Raw genomic sequence first — 21292 nt, forward strand, 5'->3', positions numbered from 1 at the left:
CAGTATAAATTTGAATATGATAAAAAAAAAAAAACATATCATGCTAACGCCAATATTCCGACTTGTTGACATAATGTCAGTTAGTAGTGTGGAATCAGCGGCGTCATTAGGCCTGGGTGTCCCCAGTGTTTCATGAACAACCCCCGACATTTCGGACCTTATTAGCGACTTGCTTAACGACTTTCACTGAAGCTTGATAAAAAATGTAATGCAACTATGGGACGATCATTGTAAAATCACATCCTGCCAAACCTAGAAATACCGCCATGCGATTGTATGCCTCTGCGCATTGAACAAGTTGCACTGACAGTTTACATCCATGTCTGTGAAAACATGGATGCTTCACACACATCTTCCTCCCCGCAGAAAAGAAAATCTACACAATCAGTACAGTTTCAACGTGGGCACCCAAGGTTCATGAGTTATGGTCAAAAACATGTTTTATGAGGTCTCTGTGACCTTGACCCTTGACCACCAAAATCTAATCAATATATCCTTGAGTCTACTTAAACGTTTGTGCCAAAGTTGCGTTCACAATAAGAGAAATTTAAGATCACTGACCTTTGACCACTAAAATCCAATCAGTTCATCCCTGAGTCTACTCGAATGTTTGTGCCAAATGTGAAGAAATTCCCTTCAAGTGACTTTGAGATATCGTGCTCACAAGAATAAGACTGATGACTCACCTTTGTGTTAGATGTGTGTCAGATGTGAAATTTGCAGTTGATGGTGTTTTGTGGCACTGTTTATATTTTATTACAGAATCTGAACCTCAGTCTAAGTTACTGTTGTTATTTAAAAACAAAAAACAGGATAATTTTACTTTTCACTATATATCTGAGGGCAAACTGTAATGTGCTGACATACAAAATAATAGCAATGTATTGCCATGCATGTTCTTAAAATTAACAATACAACATTGTTTCAGTATTTTGTCATATTGTCAAGAGTATCATCATTGCCAAACTACCCTGAAATATCACAAAATTATCTAAAGGGGATTTGCCGAGAAAAGATCCTTGACCCTGTGCAAGGCAAAGGCGGTCAAGATACATGAGAACACCTGTGCAGAGATGGAGAAATGATAACTGCATCAGACTAAATTTGCAGCTGGGACACTCATCTGTGTCATTGATCACCAGGAAAAGGTGTTTGAGACGTTGAATAAAGTACGAATAAAATATACTGCAGACCTAATGCGCTGCCTTTGTGAACTCTGCTAACAGGGGCAGCTCCGAAACAAAAAGAAAGTGCAAAGAAAATGGGTGAAGGTGCACAATGCCTCTTCCAGCTGCCAGAGGAGGCCAGGCACGTAAAAGGAAACCAGATAACACCAATAAAACACTGCCTCTTCTGGAGCATGTCACAAAGGTGCTGCTCAGACTACAGTAATCCATCTGCAGTTCCCTTTTTGCCTCCTCTCTAGAAGACCTATATATACAGCAATGTGGTCCTTAGGGAGGTTTCCAGAGGTAACTGACACCACTACTCCTTGGCCTTCGACAGACTCAAGGTCACAGCTTCAAAGTTTGGCAAATTCCCCTTAGCAGCATGGCTCACTGGGTTAGCAATAGGAGGGCAGTAGAAAAGGCATTCCTTCAGGGTTTCCACTTGTATTCTTTTAAATAGCAGCACTAGTCACGTAATGTCTTCTCCAGCCATCTGGGGCTCCACCAACCCAGCAGAGCGCACATTTAGCCCTGTGGAAGGTCTGTGTGCATTTACTCTTTTAAAAAGATTAAAGAAACACTTACGGGGAAAGGACTTAACGGACAAGGATTTCAGCTTTTTCACCACAAGTTTAAAATATGAAAAGATGTGATAAAATGTTATACTGTCCATAGAATACACGAGATACTTCGAAATTAGGATAGCCTTTAGTCCAGATAGATATTACAATGCTGTTATACTAGATAGCCTTATAACAGCAACACACTGTCCTATTTAGATTTCAGGCACTACTGCTCTGTGTAATTACAAAGCACTTTACCATTACGCCTCTGCTCACCCATGTAAAAGGAGGGCATTAGACAGGCGGGCTGCCAAATGACAGACATTTAACACAGTTTAAAAAAAGAAGGAAAAAACCCGATCCTGGTGACTCAGTGATCCTCATCAGCCGGCACAGCTGTGCACAACATCCCCCTAACAACCTGCGACATGCATTCACAAGGACTGCATGCCCACATGCACATGGCATTCGTGTGTATGTTACTCTGTAATAAACTTCAACAGAAAAAAACAGTTACAAAACAGTAAAGACCGTCACAGCTTTTTTAACAAACCCACGGGCCAAAAATGTCAAAGGCGGGTGGTGAACTGTTGCTTAAGAACTTAACAGGCTTAAGACAGGGATTTAAAAGCACTTGCTAACAGTACAAATGCTGAAAAAGAAAAATCGGGATGGAGAAATGAACCAAGACACTTGTACTTGTTTTAAAAAACTGTCCTAAAATGTCATTTTTGAATGTATTTTTCTCAAAACAACCCACTGTAAAGTAGGCCTGCAGGGTGAGAAAAATTGGCAATTAAATTGTTGAATATCGTGATAACGATATTATTTGTAATGAATAAACAGTGGGGATGAACTGATTTAAAAGCCTCACATGACTGCCAATATTTGCCTTGTTGACTGCCACTGGCCTATTGGCAAATAAGATGTTGATGTTTTTCTGCTGTGTCACATCAATTTTGCACATTTTGAAACAACACCTTATACTCAGTATATATAAATACAACTCACAAAGAAATATAGTGGTTTGAAGGAGAATTTGTTGATGGTTTTACAGCAATATAAAATAGATATCAGAAAGAGAATTGTGATATATTATATATTATATATTATATATTATATAAAAGCTTCTGAAGAAGTCATTTAAAAAAATGTGTAAAAGAAGACTGTTTTCAAAGTTGTTTCATAAATGTGCATGACTGGATTAGTGCTCATTCAAAGGTAATGTAATGAAGAGCTGAATGACTTCAAAACTGTTGAATTTTTTCTTTTATAATGAAAGTTTCTTCCTTGGCACAAAAGGAGAAATAAATAACAACAAAAGAAAAGTAATCAGTGTCAGTATCAGCTATCAGCCAAATTGTTATTTTAAACATTTCATAATCAGTGAACCATTAATGAACAGATATTAATGTGTACTAGGTTCTTGACTCAGACTCATACAGTGCCTTTGCTTGTGCCATGTTGTGTCTCCTGTATCCAAAATGTAGTGTGACAGCTGATGTGGTGTTTTCTTTAAGTCACGAGTTACTTTCTGGCATTCACACTTTTCTCTGCACTCATCTTTTCACACTTAACTCCTTCAACCACATTAACAGTATGACAAGACTAGTCTAAAAAAACTCACTTGCAGCAGTGCAGATTCTGACCAATCAGATAATGCTTAATGGCGAGGGCCCTATCTAATTGTCCACAGAGTTAAAAGCAAGGCGTAAACCAGACAACACAGAAATACTGACAGAATGTAAATCAATACATTGGTAATATATTTAAAGTGAAATATTGCTGTTTAAGCAATGTGTTAATCGCAAGAATTGATATTATAATGACAATAAAAAACAATATATTTTGCAGCCATCCTGTAATCTCCCAACCTCAAATCAAATTCAGGTTTTCAGTAAAAATGACTGTACCAGTGATCCTTTTACAAACCTTTTGACAGGCTCTGAATGCACAAGTGCAGCATCTGTCATTACTTTCATCCAAGACTCCATCTCTTTGGCTGTGTCAGTGCAAAAATAGTATGTCCGCATGTTGGGATGTGTCGCCTGTTTTGACAATGGACAGGAAAAGTGACACACAGAGAAAGTTACCTGAAAGAGAGAAGAGAAAAGCATCAAGTCAACTGGGATTTTTAGCACTTTAACCCCAAATAAAGGTTAATTGCCTTTGTAGGTTAATAACTACATAAGAAGAGTGAAGAGCTGTTGAGACACTTGGTGAGGCAACAGTAACTTTAATGCATGTCACATGTTGTAGCAAATAGTGGTTTAAAAATAAAAGCTACATGATTTGTGAAATACATCTGGCTGTGGGCATCTGCTCCATCCACATAATGATGAGTGACCTGAGTTTCATGCATACCACGAGATTAAGGCAGTAAATCTGCCACAATACTGTAGGACTCACCGCTCAATTCGATGTATGGCAGACACATTGTTGCGTAGCTGCTCTGTTCCCTTGCAGTGAACAAACCCGTATATTGTTAAAGCCAGACACAGAAAGAGAAAAACAAAATGTTTAGTGAACAACCTCAATATCCTGTTTACCAATGTCTGAAAAAAAAACCACTGTTGTTGCACCAATTACTTCGGAATAATCTTGAGAAATAAGGAACTTTTAATGACATGGTCATTTAGGCCACAACAACAAGAGACAGGAAATATTTCAAATGAAAAATATGCAGTCAAAAAGTCATCCCATTCCTAAGCCAATCACTGTAAACTGAAGAGGTTGTGCCCTGCTCTCGTGTTTCTCTCCCTACCTCAACTCTCCCTCGTTCAGGCTGAGTCTAAGTTGGAAAAGGAGTGGGCCGTGTGGTTGGAGAGACCTTGAGCAGACTCCTGGGCGTCTGTGTTTGGCTGTACTTGGCAGAACAACTTTGTTGTCTCTTAGGGTTTATGAAGGACCCACAGTCAAATACTGTACACACCACTGCGATTCCATAAAGTATGCCTGTTACCCTGTAACTTGGGGTTTCTGAGAGAACTAGTATTGCAATGCTTTAGTAGTACACCAAGAGCAGAAGCCAGCACAGACTGTCTGCAAGTACTTCATTTGCTTTTTAAGCATGAGCAGTGTGCAGTAAAAGTTTTTAAAATAACTTGCATGACTTCACTGTCAGTCAATTATTTTTTTAAGCAAAGACAAAACATGTTCAAAGCAAAGAAAACCTAACAGTGACATATGCTGTTAACACTGTGGGAATATCAGGGCAAAGAACTGATTTCTAACTTTCAAATTGTATACCAGTGATCGAAAGTAACTTTTGGGAAGTTTGCACATTCAGCTTTAATCATCTCATTTTATAAGAGCTTTAAAGTCGAGTGATGTAGCGAGAAATTTGTTTTGTTTGCTGAAAAGTGGGTGTGTCTTCTCATTGAGGTCAAGAGGGTGTAAGGGCATGGTCACATGAATATCCCCTTGGCATGCTATAGTCACTGACCTGTGACTGTACCCTAACGCAGTGATTTCACTCCAAGAGGAAACAGTAACAGGCTAAAAATTGTTTTCAGTGAAAATAATGTCGCTGATCACAATGTCACAGAGTCTCTCATAGTGTGAACATAGCATCATGCAAATGGGATAGTAGAATCCATCAGGGAGAGGGAGACAAAGTTCATCGTATGCCCCATGTAAAGTTACACCTCTAACCACGGTATTTGGGAGAAACAAAGACAAACTAACGTAGCATGCTGTTCCGACCTTGCTAAGTTGATCTTATCTCTGCACGGCTAAAAGTTAAAGATAGATTGATGGGTGGATGTCATGATTGTATTGGTTAAAATTGGTTGGTGAAAACGATATTTTATTTTACAGAAAGAAAACATGAATGGATTTTTTTTTTGCATATATTGCAAATAGGTGCACAGTATGGCCATCGATATGATCTAAAATGGTTAAAAAAATAAATATATATATATATATATGGATTTTCAATAATACTAATACTTCACTTTTTCCTCAAAATTTACTCAACCATAAAATGTGAACTCTAACAAAGTTTGACAGGAATGAAAACATGCACTGACCTTGAAGGCATATTTTCGGTTAATGTGATCATCCACTGACAGCATTGAAACACGGAAGCTTGGTAAGAGGATGCTGCCAAGTATCCCCTCCTCTTTTTCATCTGCAGAGAAAAAATAAGTCAACAGAAAGCTTTGGAGGGTTTTTTTTGACAGTCACCGTCAAGATCTCTATGATATTACACTAAAGTCTTGTGTGGAACACTAATTTGTATTTGACAAACCCAGTGGATTGCAAAATAAAAACTAAAAGAGGAGTGTGGTGGTCAGACGAGCAGAGTCCAATCAGTGGAAAAGATGAGCATTGATTCAACGTCCTTTGCAACTAGGCCGCTCTAATCCTCATTAAGTTAGCAGACAGGGCTCCACATTGACAATGGAGCACTCTCCACAGGGGGGATTAGATTGAGTCCCGAGTTTTAAGCAGAGAATTGCTTAACCTCCTAATTTGTTATAAGCAATCTGCGTTGCTTACCCAAAACAGTGCAGGAAAACAAAATGTATCAGGGAAGTGACTGCTGCAGTCCCATATGTACTTTGTCTGCTTGGTATGTGTGTACATTTGTGTGTGCATGTTGACTGGGGATGTTATGTAAAAGTCAAAGTTTCCTAGCACACACTGGTGATAACTGGGATGAACAAGGTGAACGGTAAGTAATATGTGGGGGAATAAGTGGTGGCTGAACTCTTGTCTGCCTATGCTAGTTAAGAGGTGGAGCTGTTTGCCCCGCAGCTGTTTGAGCTCTGGCTCCATTACTGAAGGGTTGATGGATTGATCTATTCGCCAGTATCAGCTGTACCTGCAGTCCACTGGCCCCATATGTATTTATTCATCAAGCCTAGTGTCTCTGCACAGAGGACTCTGCAGAGCATAAGCTAACGTTGTGGGGTCTCCTGAGCTCGCAATAATAGTCTGATAACTGCAGCAGATAGCAGTTGAGCTTAGTAGAGGGGCAGCCCGGTTCATGACCTCACTGCCCACTCTCTGCTGATGGGTGGATTTCTCAACATGTCCATCTGGATAAAGCCTTTGGGTCTGCTGCTGTCTGTGGCTTTTATCAGTCAGTGGGCGGAAAGAAGGGGACAGGACTGGCAGACACCAGAAATAACACAGACTAGATGTCATCCCGATCAGCAGAAATGATGACTGTATCCGCATCAAGTGAGCAGGGGGCACTGGGATATGTGGACGTGTGCCAGGCAAGATTTATTTTTCTCTGTAGCTGCAGCCCAACAGTAGGCCTAGGCTACTATTACCTTATGGCCTCATTGATTCACAGTATTTATTCCTTTTTTTGTTTTCGATAAGGAAGCTCTCAAATGTTCTCTGGACACAGCTGTGTCAATATTTGATGTGAACATTAGTCCTGCATGAGATGCCCAGTAAACAGCAGCTCAGTCAATAGCATATAAAAAAAAAATCAAACACTTGCAAATATTTTCCTAATGTGCAATATTAGCAAAAAGGAAGGTTTATAAAGGACAGCTGCATTTTAATAACTGAATAGAAAACAATTAAACTGTAAATTCTTTTAAAGCCAAAATAAGCTTCTCATGAAAAAAACATGACTAAGATTATGACTATAATTAAGGTATCAGGGTCAATTTAAATAAAAGAGTAGATTAAATAGAGTTGTTCGGGTTTCTACTTCATAAAATACACATTTTCATTTCTTGGTTATAAATTATGGCTTGTCTTCAGTAAATTACAGAACCATGTTAATACCACACATATCAAAAGGATGATCACAGTGATAAAATAACAGTAGTCCCTCTGATGTGGAATTAAAAGGGGATCTTTAAATGTTGGCAAGAAGGAACTGAATCCAAGAGTTATGCTAGCATGCAACCACTGCAGGAAAACACCATCATCTCTGGAAAGTTGTTTTGTGACTTAACATTAGTGTGAAATCCAATTTGCTGCTATGCTTTATCTATCAGCATTATGTCTGCATCCAAGCCTTATTTAAAGCCCTGGCTTTGCTTGGGGGGAAAAAACGATCTATCAAATGACAAATCAGACGACAGGAGAGCCATTTCATTTAATATGCCAGCTCAGTTGGTCCTGACAGGCTGCTTACCACAGGGACCTGGATCCAGATATATTAACCACTGCCAAGATCGCGGCTTGTTGCTCCGAAGGTCAAAACAGCTTTTGAACTACTAATGGAAACCCGGCTTTGTTTTAATCAGCACAATACTAATGAAGTATGTTGGCAGCTGAGAGGACAGGACTCACCTCTATAGTAGAAGAGGCACAGGTCAGACAGCACAAACCACCTCTTCTTCCACAGCTTCATCCCTGTGCTGTCCTGAAAACACACCAGAGGAACAGGGAGCAGTTATTCCACAAACTAGTGGGAATTACTTGACTGTGAAATGACAAAGAAAAATTACTTGCTGTGGTCCACTCAGCTCCTTGAATGTAATTAGTTGAACCATATCCATATCATTAAGGCACAATCCCATTTCTTATTTTTACCCCTACTACTTGTTTTTCGAGTACTCCTTTGGCCTTCGAGAGTTGGATGGGGTAGTGGTTGAAATATTCTCCCATGAAATAGGATAACCCTTCATCACCCTGATACATAATTACTAGTTGTTGATGGGGTTTAGGTAAACAAATGTCAGTGTTACCCACTGAACTGGAGTGTATGTGTGTTCCTTTGTACCATTTTGTATCCTCTGTCTAAATTCTAAGGTTTTTGTAGGTCCATGAACATAGCACAGGTGGACCTCTCCATGAGCTCCTTTTTTCCTCAGCATCAGTTTGACTCATCGGGCTGGATAATTGATCTGTTGATCCGTACAGAGCTGATCAGATTGATGGATGAGAGGAGCAGCTGCTGCCAGTGAATGCAAACTTAAAACCCCATAGAATAAATGGTCACTTTCACTTCAATGAGCCTGACCTTCTGCTGCTCCATCTGTGCCCAGAGTACGCTCTGCACTTTCGAGAGTGTGGTGAAATTAATAACGGAATGGTGTAAATATATTTTGACAGCGAACCTAATGAACAGTCCAGCTCCAAATAAAGAAAATCTTTTCATGGTGGCTGGCCGCCACAAATAAATGACAACTATGGCAAAATATGACCTTATTAGTACTATTATTGACATTTGCCACTTATCTGATGAATATAGAAGGCTAACGTTAGCAACCTGCACATCTACCATTCCGGTCTGCACTGATATTAGAGAAACAGTAATAAGTAAGGTCATATCCCAGTTGGACTTAAGTTCAATTTTGGGCATCATATGCCATCACAATTTTTTTCAATCTTTATATCCAAAGAAAATGCATTTGCTGGTTTCTTTTTTACTTGTGCAGCCATCTTTCTGTTGATTTCTCCTACTTTGGAGTGTGCCTCTGAAAATCCTCCATTTTGAGGGCAATGTAGCCCAAACACTTTGCCATACCCCTCCATCTCAACAAGAACTGGGACACCCTACCCCTGGACCTGAACATGCAAAACAGAGGGGTATGGGTTAAGAGGTAGGAGCAAGGGGTATCATATCAACATATCAATTTGTCTTTCCCATTTTGTCTTTTCATGCATGCAGTTGTGCACATTGTTGTCTAAAATGCCTCAACTGGCTCGTTTTTGTATTTTGTGAGTAAATACATTCTTTAATGGAGACAGTATGGAAATCATCCACTTTGTAATCCAAATTTCTGCCCCTCAAATGTTACATATAACTGGCCTGAAAAGGCATAAGTGCACTTTATTTGATTTCTGGTATGGAATAAACATAATAAAAACAGTACTCCTCTGTGGATATAATTACAACCAAATAAACAACAACTGTCTTTTAAAAGGCAGTATGTTGTTCAGCAGGCAACAAAAATAAACTTCCTTTGCTTAAGTTGTTCTTTGGTATCACAACACTGTGATCAAAGGGGTTTCCAGGCTGCTGCTCGAAAAGGATGAAGGGTGAGGAAAAGGGTATTAACTCCCCCAAACGCTTTATTGGAAAACTTGTGCAAAGCCTTAATCGTGGATTCCACACGGAGACAAAAGTCGGAGGAGGGACCTCAACAACTCTGTCATTATGGTCAAATGGCATGTGGGCTGCAGTTTACTTTAAATGGAAATTCATCTCCATGAACCAGCATGTTTAACACATTAGTATCAAAATGTTACAATACCAGATGCTGCTCAGCGTGTTCATAATGGAGGCACATAAGAAAAAAAAAAACAGGTTTAAACCTTTTTGCATCCATTAATTCATCACCTTTCCTCTGTTCAATCAAGGTCTTAACTGCTTACTTTACAATGTGTTCATGAATAAACTTTATCAAAAGTTCTGTCAGATCTTGCGCAGTTCAGGCGGGGAGAGAAAACCGAGGCTTTCACCATCACATCAATCACTGTGGCATTCTGTTCTCCCAATGGATCAAGTGAAGGGCTGCAGCTTTTCCTCAGCCAAGGACTTCAATAGCTTCCAGGTTTCAATGAGGCAGGGAAATAAAAGTGCAAATCCAGCTTTTATTCAGGGTAGCAGATTTGTGAGTCTTTTTGCTTGATCTACGTCACCCTGATTGAGGTCCCCAAAGAAATAGCAGCTGGCAGCTGTACCAAAGGAGTCATCATGTGTTCACAAGACTGCGCCGGGAGGCTGCAATCAAAACTAAATGAGTCTCCCACTTAGGAAGCATGAGAGAGTCCTGTCTGGCAAAGAGCTGCCTCAAGCACACCCTTTTCACCCTCCTGTAAGTAACCAGGGAGCGGTGATGAGGGATTGGTATTTCAACACTGTCGCACTGGGCTGAGCAACTGGACAAAGAAATGCTGAGACCCTGTAAGACATCAAAAAGCTCTCTTTGTGCTTAAGATTGTTGCTGCAAACTGTAATGAAAGAGAAAGACCTTAACTTTGTTCTATATCAAAAAGGAGGAAAGTTGTATAAAGTTTGCATTCACAAGATCACCTCCTCCTCTACGCTAAATTGATAATTTTTTTCAAATATTCTTGTGTCTAAATATCAATGAACTTACAAACATACAATGTATAATGAACTGATAATTAATTGTTATAATGAGGTCGCTGTATTATTACTAATTTACTTTAGGTTAATGTTTTCTTTTAAGCTAATGTCGTAAACGCAGAAATAGCACTGAGCAAAAACTGCCTACATTGGTTAGTTTTTAGCCGCCTAAAAAATGGCAACCTAATGAAATTAATATCAGTTTAAGTGTAAGCTGTACTTAGAAAACTGCTTTACCTTGCTGCCAAACAGCCTTTTCTGACAGGGGACTGAAGCTGTTATGTGACAGCTGTGGTGGTTCACTTTTGCACTGTGATCTGTATGTTAGGCTTTAGCTTCTAATTTTATCTTTTTAACATGTTTTTGCTGTTGATTGAGGTTGACATCCTGGATATATCCTTCAAACATGTATTGTAGACCCCATCTGTGTATTTCTCTGTGAAATCGCTTTTTTATTTCAACCAAAATCAAAAAATATTTCTTTGTGGAGTGAAGTTAGTTACAGGGTGAGTTCCATGCTTGCTCTGACAGCTTGAGGGATCATCACAAACGAGCAGTGCTAAGCAGGGTCAATTAGCACGCTAACATTAGCTAATTAGCACTAGACACAGAATATAGTGGAGTCTGCAGCTATTTGGTTATAAATTATGAGTTAAAAATTTGACCTGAGGGTGGCCATTAGATGAAAAATCAGGGGATCAACAAAGTATTAAATATCATCTTTAAGTGGACGTGAATACATGTGCTGGGTTTCATGGTGGCAATCCATCCAATAGGTGTTGCAACATATCAGTCTCAACTGAATAATACTGAAAATTACACCAAGTTACCAACTCTGCACCCTAAAGTCTGTTAATCTTGCTCACCTGTTTATAAAGCCAGTTTCTCTTGATTACTGGGGCACTGGGATTCCTCCTGATGGAGTTGGATCTCTTCCCGAAGTTGTGAATTTTCTTGGAGGGTCTTGATGGCTAGAAATACAGTATGTAAATAGCAGAGTGAGGTCAATCCACACAAAAAAATCTAGACTTTTAGATTTCTGGACTGGTTTTCCATTATTTTTCTAACTTAACAGACATGCATGATTATCCTGTCTTCGTGTGTGTCACTCACTCTTCCCGCTGGGCTGCTGGGGTTTGCGGCATAGTCCGAGCCGCCTGTGTAGTTGGAGGCCTCACTCATGGTGCTTAGTGGCCGTTCTTTCTTTTCATTCGCCGGCGCTTTGGATGCAGATCTAAATAAAAGACACAAAGCATGCCAAGAGCATATAGGCAGATCATCAGTCAGACATATTGACTCCCGATTTATGTCTACTGGCCTCAGATAAAAAAAAGAATGAAGAAAAGGAGAATAGGAGGAAGCAGACTGTATTATCTGTTCCCCTCATCCTTCTGAAGCTCAAACTCTCAGTTATAATGAGATCTCAACATGGGCCTATGAATCAAGCCAATTACTCCCACCATGTCACTGCAGATACATTCCCAGTTGTCGAACAGCTTTAAATGGTTGGCAAAGTCTGCCTGACATATTGAAATGCAGCAGTTGCAACAGTGAATCAGGTCAGGATGCCTCTAGAAGACAAAACATTTTGAAAGCGAAAGTTGAAAGCACACTGAGTTCAATACATTTGCCATAGGACAGAACACCTTGTGAAATAAGTTGTCTCTGGCCCATGGAGATGTCCTACATTCTATAAGAAGGGAACAATGTTGTGGTCTGGAGGGAACAAGACAGAGTAGAGCAGAAATTCTGCAGCAGTGAAAAAATGTTATCTCTCTGATATCGAGGTTTCAGGTCACTGAGTAAGGACAGAAACTGCCAACCCTGCACTGCAAACTCCCCCATCTAACCTGCCCATTTGATAAATGACCTAACATTCACAGACTTTAGATTATATGGTACCATTCAGGGTAAATGAGGCCCTCATTTGATAATCAATAATCATGCATCATCTCTATTCACTTTCAATCCATCTGTGCCACCTAGATCAATTGCTCAATTCATCCATCTGTTAGACACAAAGACAAGACTACTGACACTCCAAAAAAGGTAAGTCAAGAGTCAATTTAGAAACGGTTTAACATTTCAGACTCCATGCTGTTACACTGAAGTTGCACAAACACGAAAAGGGATCACAGGGGATAACATCAGCTCGGCTCACAACAGCAGGCAACACACACAGGAGGTTCATTCCCGAGCAGCACAGTGACAGGTCTGATACTACCAAAGACAAAAAGACAATCACAGACTGACTCTGTCTTACCTGTATTGAGAAGAAAAGTTACATGCTTTGTTACAAGGGAAGGCTGAGCTACAGGAAGCAGCAACTTCTAACCATTATGTACTTGAGATCTGATGATTTTTAAGTCAATAAGAGAATTTCATACAAGAAAGAAAAGTTTTCTTATCATCAGAGCTGACTGGCTGTCTTATGTGACTGAATATATAAGAGGCTTTTTGTGCAGAGGTGACTCATCAAGGAAATCATGGGGTGGACGAGTGGGTGACTAATGCTCTCTCGAGTTGAAGTGCACACAGTTTTCGAGTCACTACTCTGAGATAGCTGCTTGTACAGAAGGGTGAGTGGCCACTGAGATTTGCCGTCTTCTCCATCTAATGATCTCGATCGAGAAAATGAGCTCTGAGAATTTTCAGCACTTCCAGTGACAGGCAAAATTGCAAGTGGACTGTAATCAATGCTGTGTCAACCTGCCATCATGAAAACAAAGGCTGGAAGGAATGGAGAGGGTGGACTGACTTTTTGCAAAGAAGATGTTTTTGACGCTTAATTTGCCCAACAAACCACTTCCAGTCCCTGAGCTACAGTGTGTTTGTGTGTGTAGGGGTTTTGTTGATAATTACTCAGAGACTGATAATCAATTTGCAAGCAGGGAAATTAAAAACATAGGGGGAGTTAAATTGGCTGTTTTAGTGTAAAAGCTGGCCTGTGTCTACAGGCAGATAGAGAACAATAGGAGAAATGATGCTGCTTTACAGTCCTCAAGAACAACTTCAAATATCTTAAGCACAACAACAGACATTGTATATGGGTATTCAAATGTTAATAAAAGAATGTTCATCAACATTTTTCCCTGTGGTAAAAATTAGATTATAAAGGGAAAAGCTACATTGCAAAAAAAAAAATTTTTTTTTCTTAAAAAATCAGCACATTAAAATGTGCATTTATACATTTTTCCATTCGCTCCTGTTCTCTGAAATTTTCCACTTACAAGGTCATGATAAGGTCACTTCTCGTGAACACTATAAACATGATCCCATTTGAACGCTGCATGTGTGCATAAAAATTTAAAAGCCATCCAGAGTCGACAAAGGTTGCCGGCATAGGCCTGTGCAGTTATGAAATGTCATCATTTTTTCACAGAATCCGTTTCCATTGCACTTAGTCGCATTAAACTTTTATTGATACACCAACTTGTCCACCTCCTCCGCAGCATAAAAACTTTTTTGCAATAATTTTTTTTTTTTTTTGGCGTTTCAACCTAAAATGTGCATGAAAACAAGTGGATAGAATCACACCTTATGTTCAAATACAAAATGATAACGTCAGGAGAAAAAATTTTTTTTATCAAAAGCACAAAGATATTCTGTTTACTATGGCATGCAAAAATAGAAAATCCAACAACTGACAAGCTGCAACTAGGTTGGGGAAAACTAGGATATTTTTTGCATTTGTGCTTGAAGAACAACTTAAACAATTAACCAATTATCAAAACAGTTGCAGATTCTTTCATCAATTGATTAGCTGACAGATTGCTTCAACACTAGTTTCCATTTGTACATTGTTGGCTTGCTTCAATCCCAATTGCAAATTTTATTAATAAAATAAATCCTCCTGTGCTAATACGAATACCCAAAGCTCCTTCTTCAAAGCATTCAAAATCTGGGCCTCTCCAGTTTTTCTCCACCCCTTACAGTAAATGCAATGCAAACACCGGATGGAGACCACTGACATCTATATTTCAAAATGAAACATTTCTCGAATCTGCCTTCTCTAAAATTTGAGCATGAAATTCCACAACAGGCTATTTTAAGTGTCTGTGTCTCGCTTTAAATTACTATTTACTTGTTTAGTTTGGTGCTTGATTCCAGACAGCACTAGCTCACAGTGGATATCACTGTGATATATGAACACAGTGATAGTTGTAGCAAAATACCAGAGCTAAACAACAACCATCTTTGTGTTTACCACAGCTAAATGACTACAGCAAAGTCAATAAATCTCAAATCGAAGCCTGAGAGGGCCCCCCAAAAAACCATTTAATTACTAGACCTGTAAAGCCAAGAAAAGGGATTTTAATTGGGTAAAATTTGGCTTAGTTTACATGCAAGCAATAAAGCGCAGGTTTTCCCGAACATCTATCAGCAAAGAAGCACTGTGGACAGGTTGCATGTCTGTCACAGGACCAACACACAGCCCCACATATCATGGCTAACCCGTATATATTAAAGTGCCACAGCACTGCCTGGTCCTGCATGGATTTAGTGTGCCTGTGTGAGTCTGTGTGTGCAAAAAGAGTGAGGAGGGATTACACTGCCACTGAAGCTTGGCGCTCTAAGCACACTGGGGGGAAACACTGAACTGAGCGGCTGAGGGTGCATTTTAAAATGACCACACAGCATTTCTAAAGAAATAAGGGGTGCTTTCAAACACTTTTGTTGTGCAGTGAACCTGACCTTTTATCTTTTTCACCAACAAAAGACTAGAAGACAAGGCAAGCATACGCAGCTCAAGAAGGTTCAGAGACACAGAGTAGCAGAGAGCTGGGTGATAAACCAAAAATGTACTGACATTATTCACCAACCTCATTTGACTCATGGTGCTGTTCTTTATAAGTTTGATCCAAGCATACTTCAAACTATATTGTTCAGTAGATTATGTTAAACAGACATCCACTTGTCCTATAGCCCCGATGGTACCTAAAATAATTTTGTACTGTACAAAATATGTTATTTTTAGGGCTGTCAAATGATTAATTTTTAAAATCGCAATTAATTGCAGAATTTCTATAGCGACTATAACGCGATGAATGACTTTTTTTTAATCACATGATTTCAATTCCATTATTTTGCATTACAAAACAGTTTTGAAGTCCATATTGACTAGGTGAAGCAATTCTTACCCGATTTACTTGATTAAGAATCAAGTGACTGTAAAAAGCTGCTTGGGACCAGCATAAAGTGGGCATGTCTGTAAAGGGGAGATTCATGGGTACTCACAGAACCATCATTTTTACTTCTCCAAAATCTAGCCTAACTTTGGAGTGTTACTCTGCCCCCTTAGTGAGAAGCTGGCATGACATGGTTGTTGCCACTGGTTTCCCTAGGTGCCAGTATCATCACTTTAGCTTTAAAATGGTACAGCCTCTTAAAGTAAGGAATGTCGGCCAGCAATGAACAAAATTTTAAAAAAATAACGTTAATTACGGACCATAATCACATCATGATTAATGCTGACAGCCATACTTATTTTTCTTTCCTTTTTTTTTTGGTCGTTTTTAATGTATTTCAGTTTGTTGATATCAAGTACATCTGTAAAAAAATATATCATGATGTTGATTTTTTTTTATATCACCCAGACTCTTGCGTGTATCCTGTATAAGGGACAGAGCATTAAGGGCTGTTCACAAAGTCAAGGTTTTTGACAGTTTGTCAAAATAAACACTCAACTGAGCTGTGTACCATAAAGTGCACAATGATCACACTTTCTGATGCTTTTGCGCCTATCAAAAACCTTTTGTTAGGACTCTGCGATCAAACAATGAGCAGATTTCATGCTTTCTGGGAAACCAACAGTGATCTGAATGGAGGGGAAACAAAAGATTTTTTCCAAAAGCTCAGCTTTCAGTAAGGATGCACAGCTTGACCCTCCGCTCTGAAAAAAGTGAGTAATGATCTCCCAGTGGTTAGTTTTTCATTAAGGTTTAAATGAACACAACAAGCAGTTCAGACAGTAAAGTGCACCTTGCAAGACTTTGGAATGCAAATGCATAACAGGTCATCAGGCAAAACACCATTCAAAGCACCCACAGTGTGTTGTTAGTGTGCAACAACAAGGATTATTAACAGACATGTTCAAGTGTTTTACATGAAAAACAAAGGTGGAGAACACATAGTTGTCCATCTGCACCTAACAGTGCATTACCTGCTAAACGCTGGGTGACACAATTTTCCACAATTCACACTACAAAACAGAGGAAAGACAAATATTTTTGAGAATGAAAGTTCAGAATTTTTGACCAATGAGGGGCTTTGAAGACTCCCTGCCTATAGGCAGTACACTGTGTTGTTTTGTACTGGATCTCTAAATGTGACCGTACCTGACATAGGTATAGACTGTATAACAAAGATGGACAACATGGCAACTCCCCAAAAGTGAAAGATGATTTCTGTCAGTGAAGATGGTCATTATTTAGTTTTCTAAATTTTGTTTAAAAAATTACTAATAAATCTACCTTCTACCTTCTAGTTTAAATCATACTGCTGTTTGTTAAAGTGTTTGTTTTTCTAATATCATTCAGTTAGTTATTTGATGCTATAAAAAGGGGGTGCGACATAAGGATTGCTAACTGTGTGTGCCAATCGGTGTGCACTCAATCAATAACACGGCTCATAATTGGTCGTATGGGTGTATGGGCAGGGACTCAATACCACAGATATCACTACAGCCCAGACTTGCTGTATCCGGGATATTTTGGCTTTATTTTTGTGCAGTAAGAGTAAGTGGAGATGCCTCGTCCATCTTTATATACAGTGTATGATCTGTGCAGCTACACATAATATTCAACATTTTCAGTCAGACATCACTTCATCTAACATCACAGGCAGGATGTTTGGAAATATTTCAACAACATTTATGTGCAGTGCTATCTCTGTAATATTAAACTTGAGTATCACAGCTAATCTCTATAGTCTGCGCAGCGCAGAGAGGTAGGCTGACCCTTACCCTTATCCGCATTTTTGCTAGGGTGTTCATTACAGATCCTACTCTGACATTCTTTTTTGTGTGTAAATATTTGTGTACTCAATAATAATTTAATGCAAGTACTAAAATATGGAAATTACTTAGAATGCCCATCCCTACTCCGAGAGGAGACTGATTATATTTATCCTGCTATGCTGTCTTTTCACCTACAGCCTCCATGGACTGACTGCAATTAGGAGTGGGTGTTGTGGATAAAATCTTCTATTGTAGTACTTGCAAATGTATATCCTACTGTTTATGTATATTATAATAATTGCACATTTTATTGTACATTAAGTGAGAAAGCGTTTATAAATACAAAAAAAAAAACATCTAGTGAATTTAAAACTTTATAGCTCTGAATATTTGTCACATCATTAACAAAAACGCAACATTAAGATAAAATGCAGCCCTGCTAACTGATTTTAATCATTGACTTAATGGTCTTATTAATACATGCAGACACATAATATAGGAAAGCTACCACAGTATAAACTATATGGTTGAGTCTTACAGTACTCTATTTTGCCAAATTACCTGACCTGAATTGCATTTGAAAAGAAATAGGTAATACATTATAGACATGGTCAGATCATGTTTTAGCGAATATGCGTGCTATGTGAGCTCTACAAATACCTCCTGTCAGCTTGCACATGGCCATGTGGCCCACTAAAAATAGGCCCAGACATGTACAGTATTGACAGCAGAATGTTGTGGCATTCACAGAGGTGGGTGAAGCCACTTGTCAAAGTCGGGACCTCAGCTGCGACTTGAGCAGTAACTCACACATCACAGCATACCTGAGAGTGTACAGTTAAGTATGAGTGATGGATAAAATATAGAATGTTTATAACCCATAAGCAGATTAGGAGAGCTTATTGTACGAGTAATAGCTTAAATTAGTCTCTAAATAACAACACAGTGGCATTTGCTCTGTGTGTTCCTGCCATGCATTTATCCAACCGTGGGCTGCGACTCCACTTTCACAAAACTAAACTGACAGACTGAACCTTGAAGTGGAGTCAACAATAATTGTGACAAGGGCAAAGAGACCCAGGCATCACTGATTCATCTCTTCTGGCTGTGTTCAAGGTCAAAGAAGTTTTGTTTATCTGCATCAAAGCATTTTAAGGATGGAGTACATTAATTTTTTACTGAGCAGAGGATTGAGCATAATCAACTATCCTCAACACCGTGTGGTACAGCTCCAGTACTTTTGCCTCTCTTTTAGCCTGTTATATGTTGCCTCTCCACTGAAGGCTGGCCCACCCATGATTACGCAATTCATCATGGATGTGTAAATAAGTTTCACACATCATGGCAGAGCATTTTTCCTATGCAATTGCAGTCTGAGGGCAGAGATTAATGTTAACTTAAAACTACTGTTTTCTTCATGTTAAATATTCATATTTCCTTTAAAGCGTTGTGTGTTTGTATTACTCATGCTATACATGTGTGAAATTGGGTTGCATTTATGTTTTTTATATGTTCTACTAGACACTGATGATGATAGTGATCGAATTTAAAACAAATTCCGTGTTTTGGGTTTACTCAAAGTGCAGAGCAGATTAGGCAGTGATTTCCAGCCTGGCCTCTTTATCCCTGTGGCAGCTTAAATCCGTCTTTGCCTTTTATTACTGGTCCAGGGTGAAGATTTCCCCTTTTATTACTTTTGCTAAAACAGAGCCAACTGGTGGATGAGATGCACTGTAATAAACTTAAAAATAACAATAAATCAAGCAGTGAGGTTTATCACTTCGATGTTGCCTTCCTAAAGTTGACCTCTAGCACATCTGATTTTCATTTTGCAGATTATTTTACACCGACAAACACTAATTGCTAAATTAGATATCATCTCGCAGCGGCATGTTGAGCCTCTCAGAGTGAAAAACAGCAGATATGTGAGAGTAACACAGTGAGGGGAGGAATGTGTCAAGAGAGTGCAGTGTGACAGTTCTGGCACAACAGGAGTCTTCACAACCATTTTCCAATTATTCCATCTCTGCTGAACAAAATGCCGCTCATAAGAGCTCGGTGAGACAAAACAGCTCAATATATCATATTCTAGTAAAACCAGGATTTTAATTTCTTAGCCACATATTGAAAAAAGATGAAACTCGTGCCCATGCTGGGCCATCAGGGAATTCCTGCTCTACTAGATATTGGACTATGGCCATAATTTCCCACATGGGAGTAAAATTTCATGCCTTGAAGCAGATCATATTTGAATCAGCCTTCATTGCTCAATAAAATAAGTGACACCAGTTGTGATGACGTCACTTCAGTGTAATAATATAACATGATGGTGAATCAGCTATGACAGGAGGTTTCTGAGGGAATTGAGAAACTGAGTGGAGCTGATACAAGTTATGCAACATTAAATCTTCAGTCAGTGACTTTCATAACTTTTTTTCACATTTTCTGAAACTGTCATTACATCTACACATTGGTACATTAGATGGATGGCCTGTGAAAAAAAAAACATGTTCCTCATCGTTCTCGTAGTGCTTCTGGTGGCATTTTTGTAGAATATACCCATGGGTGGATTATGAAGTTTTTACACATCTTTTTGTGGTTTGTGTCTCTTTGTGGTCATTTTGTGTTTTCTTGTGGTTGTTTTGTGTCTTTATGTAGTCATTTGGGTCTCTCTGAGGTAATTTTATTTATTCATTTGGTTGTTTTGTGTCCCTTTGTAATCCTTTTGAGTCTCTTTCCGGTCGGTACATGTTAATTTGAGTAACATTTTGCCAGAGGGCATTTTGGGCTGCTGGGCCTGCATCCTGAGGGCCTGTTCAGTAATTAATCCATGAATCTACCATGGTTAAAGGAAATAACCAATCAGGGCCAAGGAGTGTCTAAAGCAGCTGTCAATCATGTCGATCACTGCTAGTGAATAGCAAACAAACTGTCAAACTAGGCAGCGCTGATTAAATATGAATCAAGATTCTGTTACTGTATTTGCCTATATCTCACCTCAAATGGTCAGAAGCATATTTCAGTGTACTGATTGGCTGTTAAATCAGAAAGATTGCTCCAGCTGTTGGGTGGTGCTTTGTTGGACTGTTTCAAACATGGCGGCGAAGTCACAAACTTTCTCATTTTAGAAAGAGAAAAACAGTGCGGTAACAGAATCTTGATTCATATTTGATCAGCGCTGCCTAGATTGACGGCAGTTCACGAATACTGACTGGAATGATTAACAGCTGGGTTAAAGATTCCCCGGCTCTGATTGGTTGTTTTCTATCAGTCGTGGCAGATTCTAGTGAATTCCATTAGAAGCCGTATGAGGAGGAGAAGGAACATTATTCTTTCCACAGATTATCTGTCTCATGCATCACTGTATGTATACAGTAACAGTTCGAGCAAATATGACATGAAGTTTTTAATGTCAGCTATATAAAAGTTACCAGCTGTAGCTTTAAGCCAAATTGGATTTGGTGGTAGATGAGGCCAGTGTCATGGTGTGGGTTGTGATGATAGCAGTCTAGCAGATATATATTTAGAACAGTTACGATTGGAAAAGGGAAGTAAATTTCAGTGCGATTCTGTGAAGGAGGCCAAA

General features: G+C 39.1%; 1 protein-coding gene across 4 annotated transcripts in view; it reads right to left on the minus strand.

The window, feature by feature from the left end:
• Positions 1–21292, minus strand: part of LOC121950808 (pleckstrin homology domain-containing family A member 5-like) — a 112392-nt gene that overhangs the window by 30111 nt on the left and 60989 nt on the right. For all 4 annotated transcript variants that reach the window (XM_042496930.1, XM_042496929.1, XM_042496928.1 and 1 more), the window contains 5 exons: positions 11862–11982; positions 11615–11719; positions 8000–8072; positions 5764–5864; positions 3665–3780 (listed from right to left, as the gene is read on the minus strand). In XM_042496930.1, coding sequence (XP_042352864.1) covers positions 3665–3780; positions 5764–5864; positions 8000–8072; positions 11615–11719; positions 11862–11982 — 516 coding nt within the window. The remainder of the gene's footprint in view (positions 1–3664; positions 3781–5763; positions 5865–7999; positions 8073–11614; positions 11720–11861; positions 11983–21292) is intronic.

Source organism: Plectropomus leopardus, chromosome 11 (genome assembly GCF_008729295.1).
Source record: "Plectropomus leopardus isolate mb chromosome 11, YSFRI_Pleo_2.0, whole genome shotgun sequence".
Classification (NCBI taxonomy): Eukaryota; Metazoa; Chordata; class Actinopteri; order Perciformes; family Serranidae; genus Plectropomus; species Plectropomus leopardus.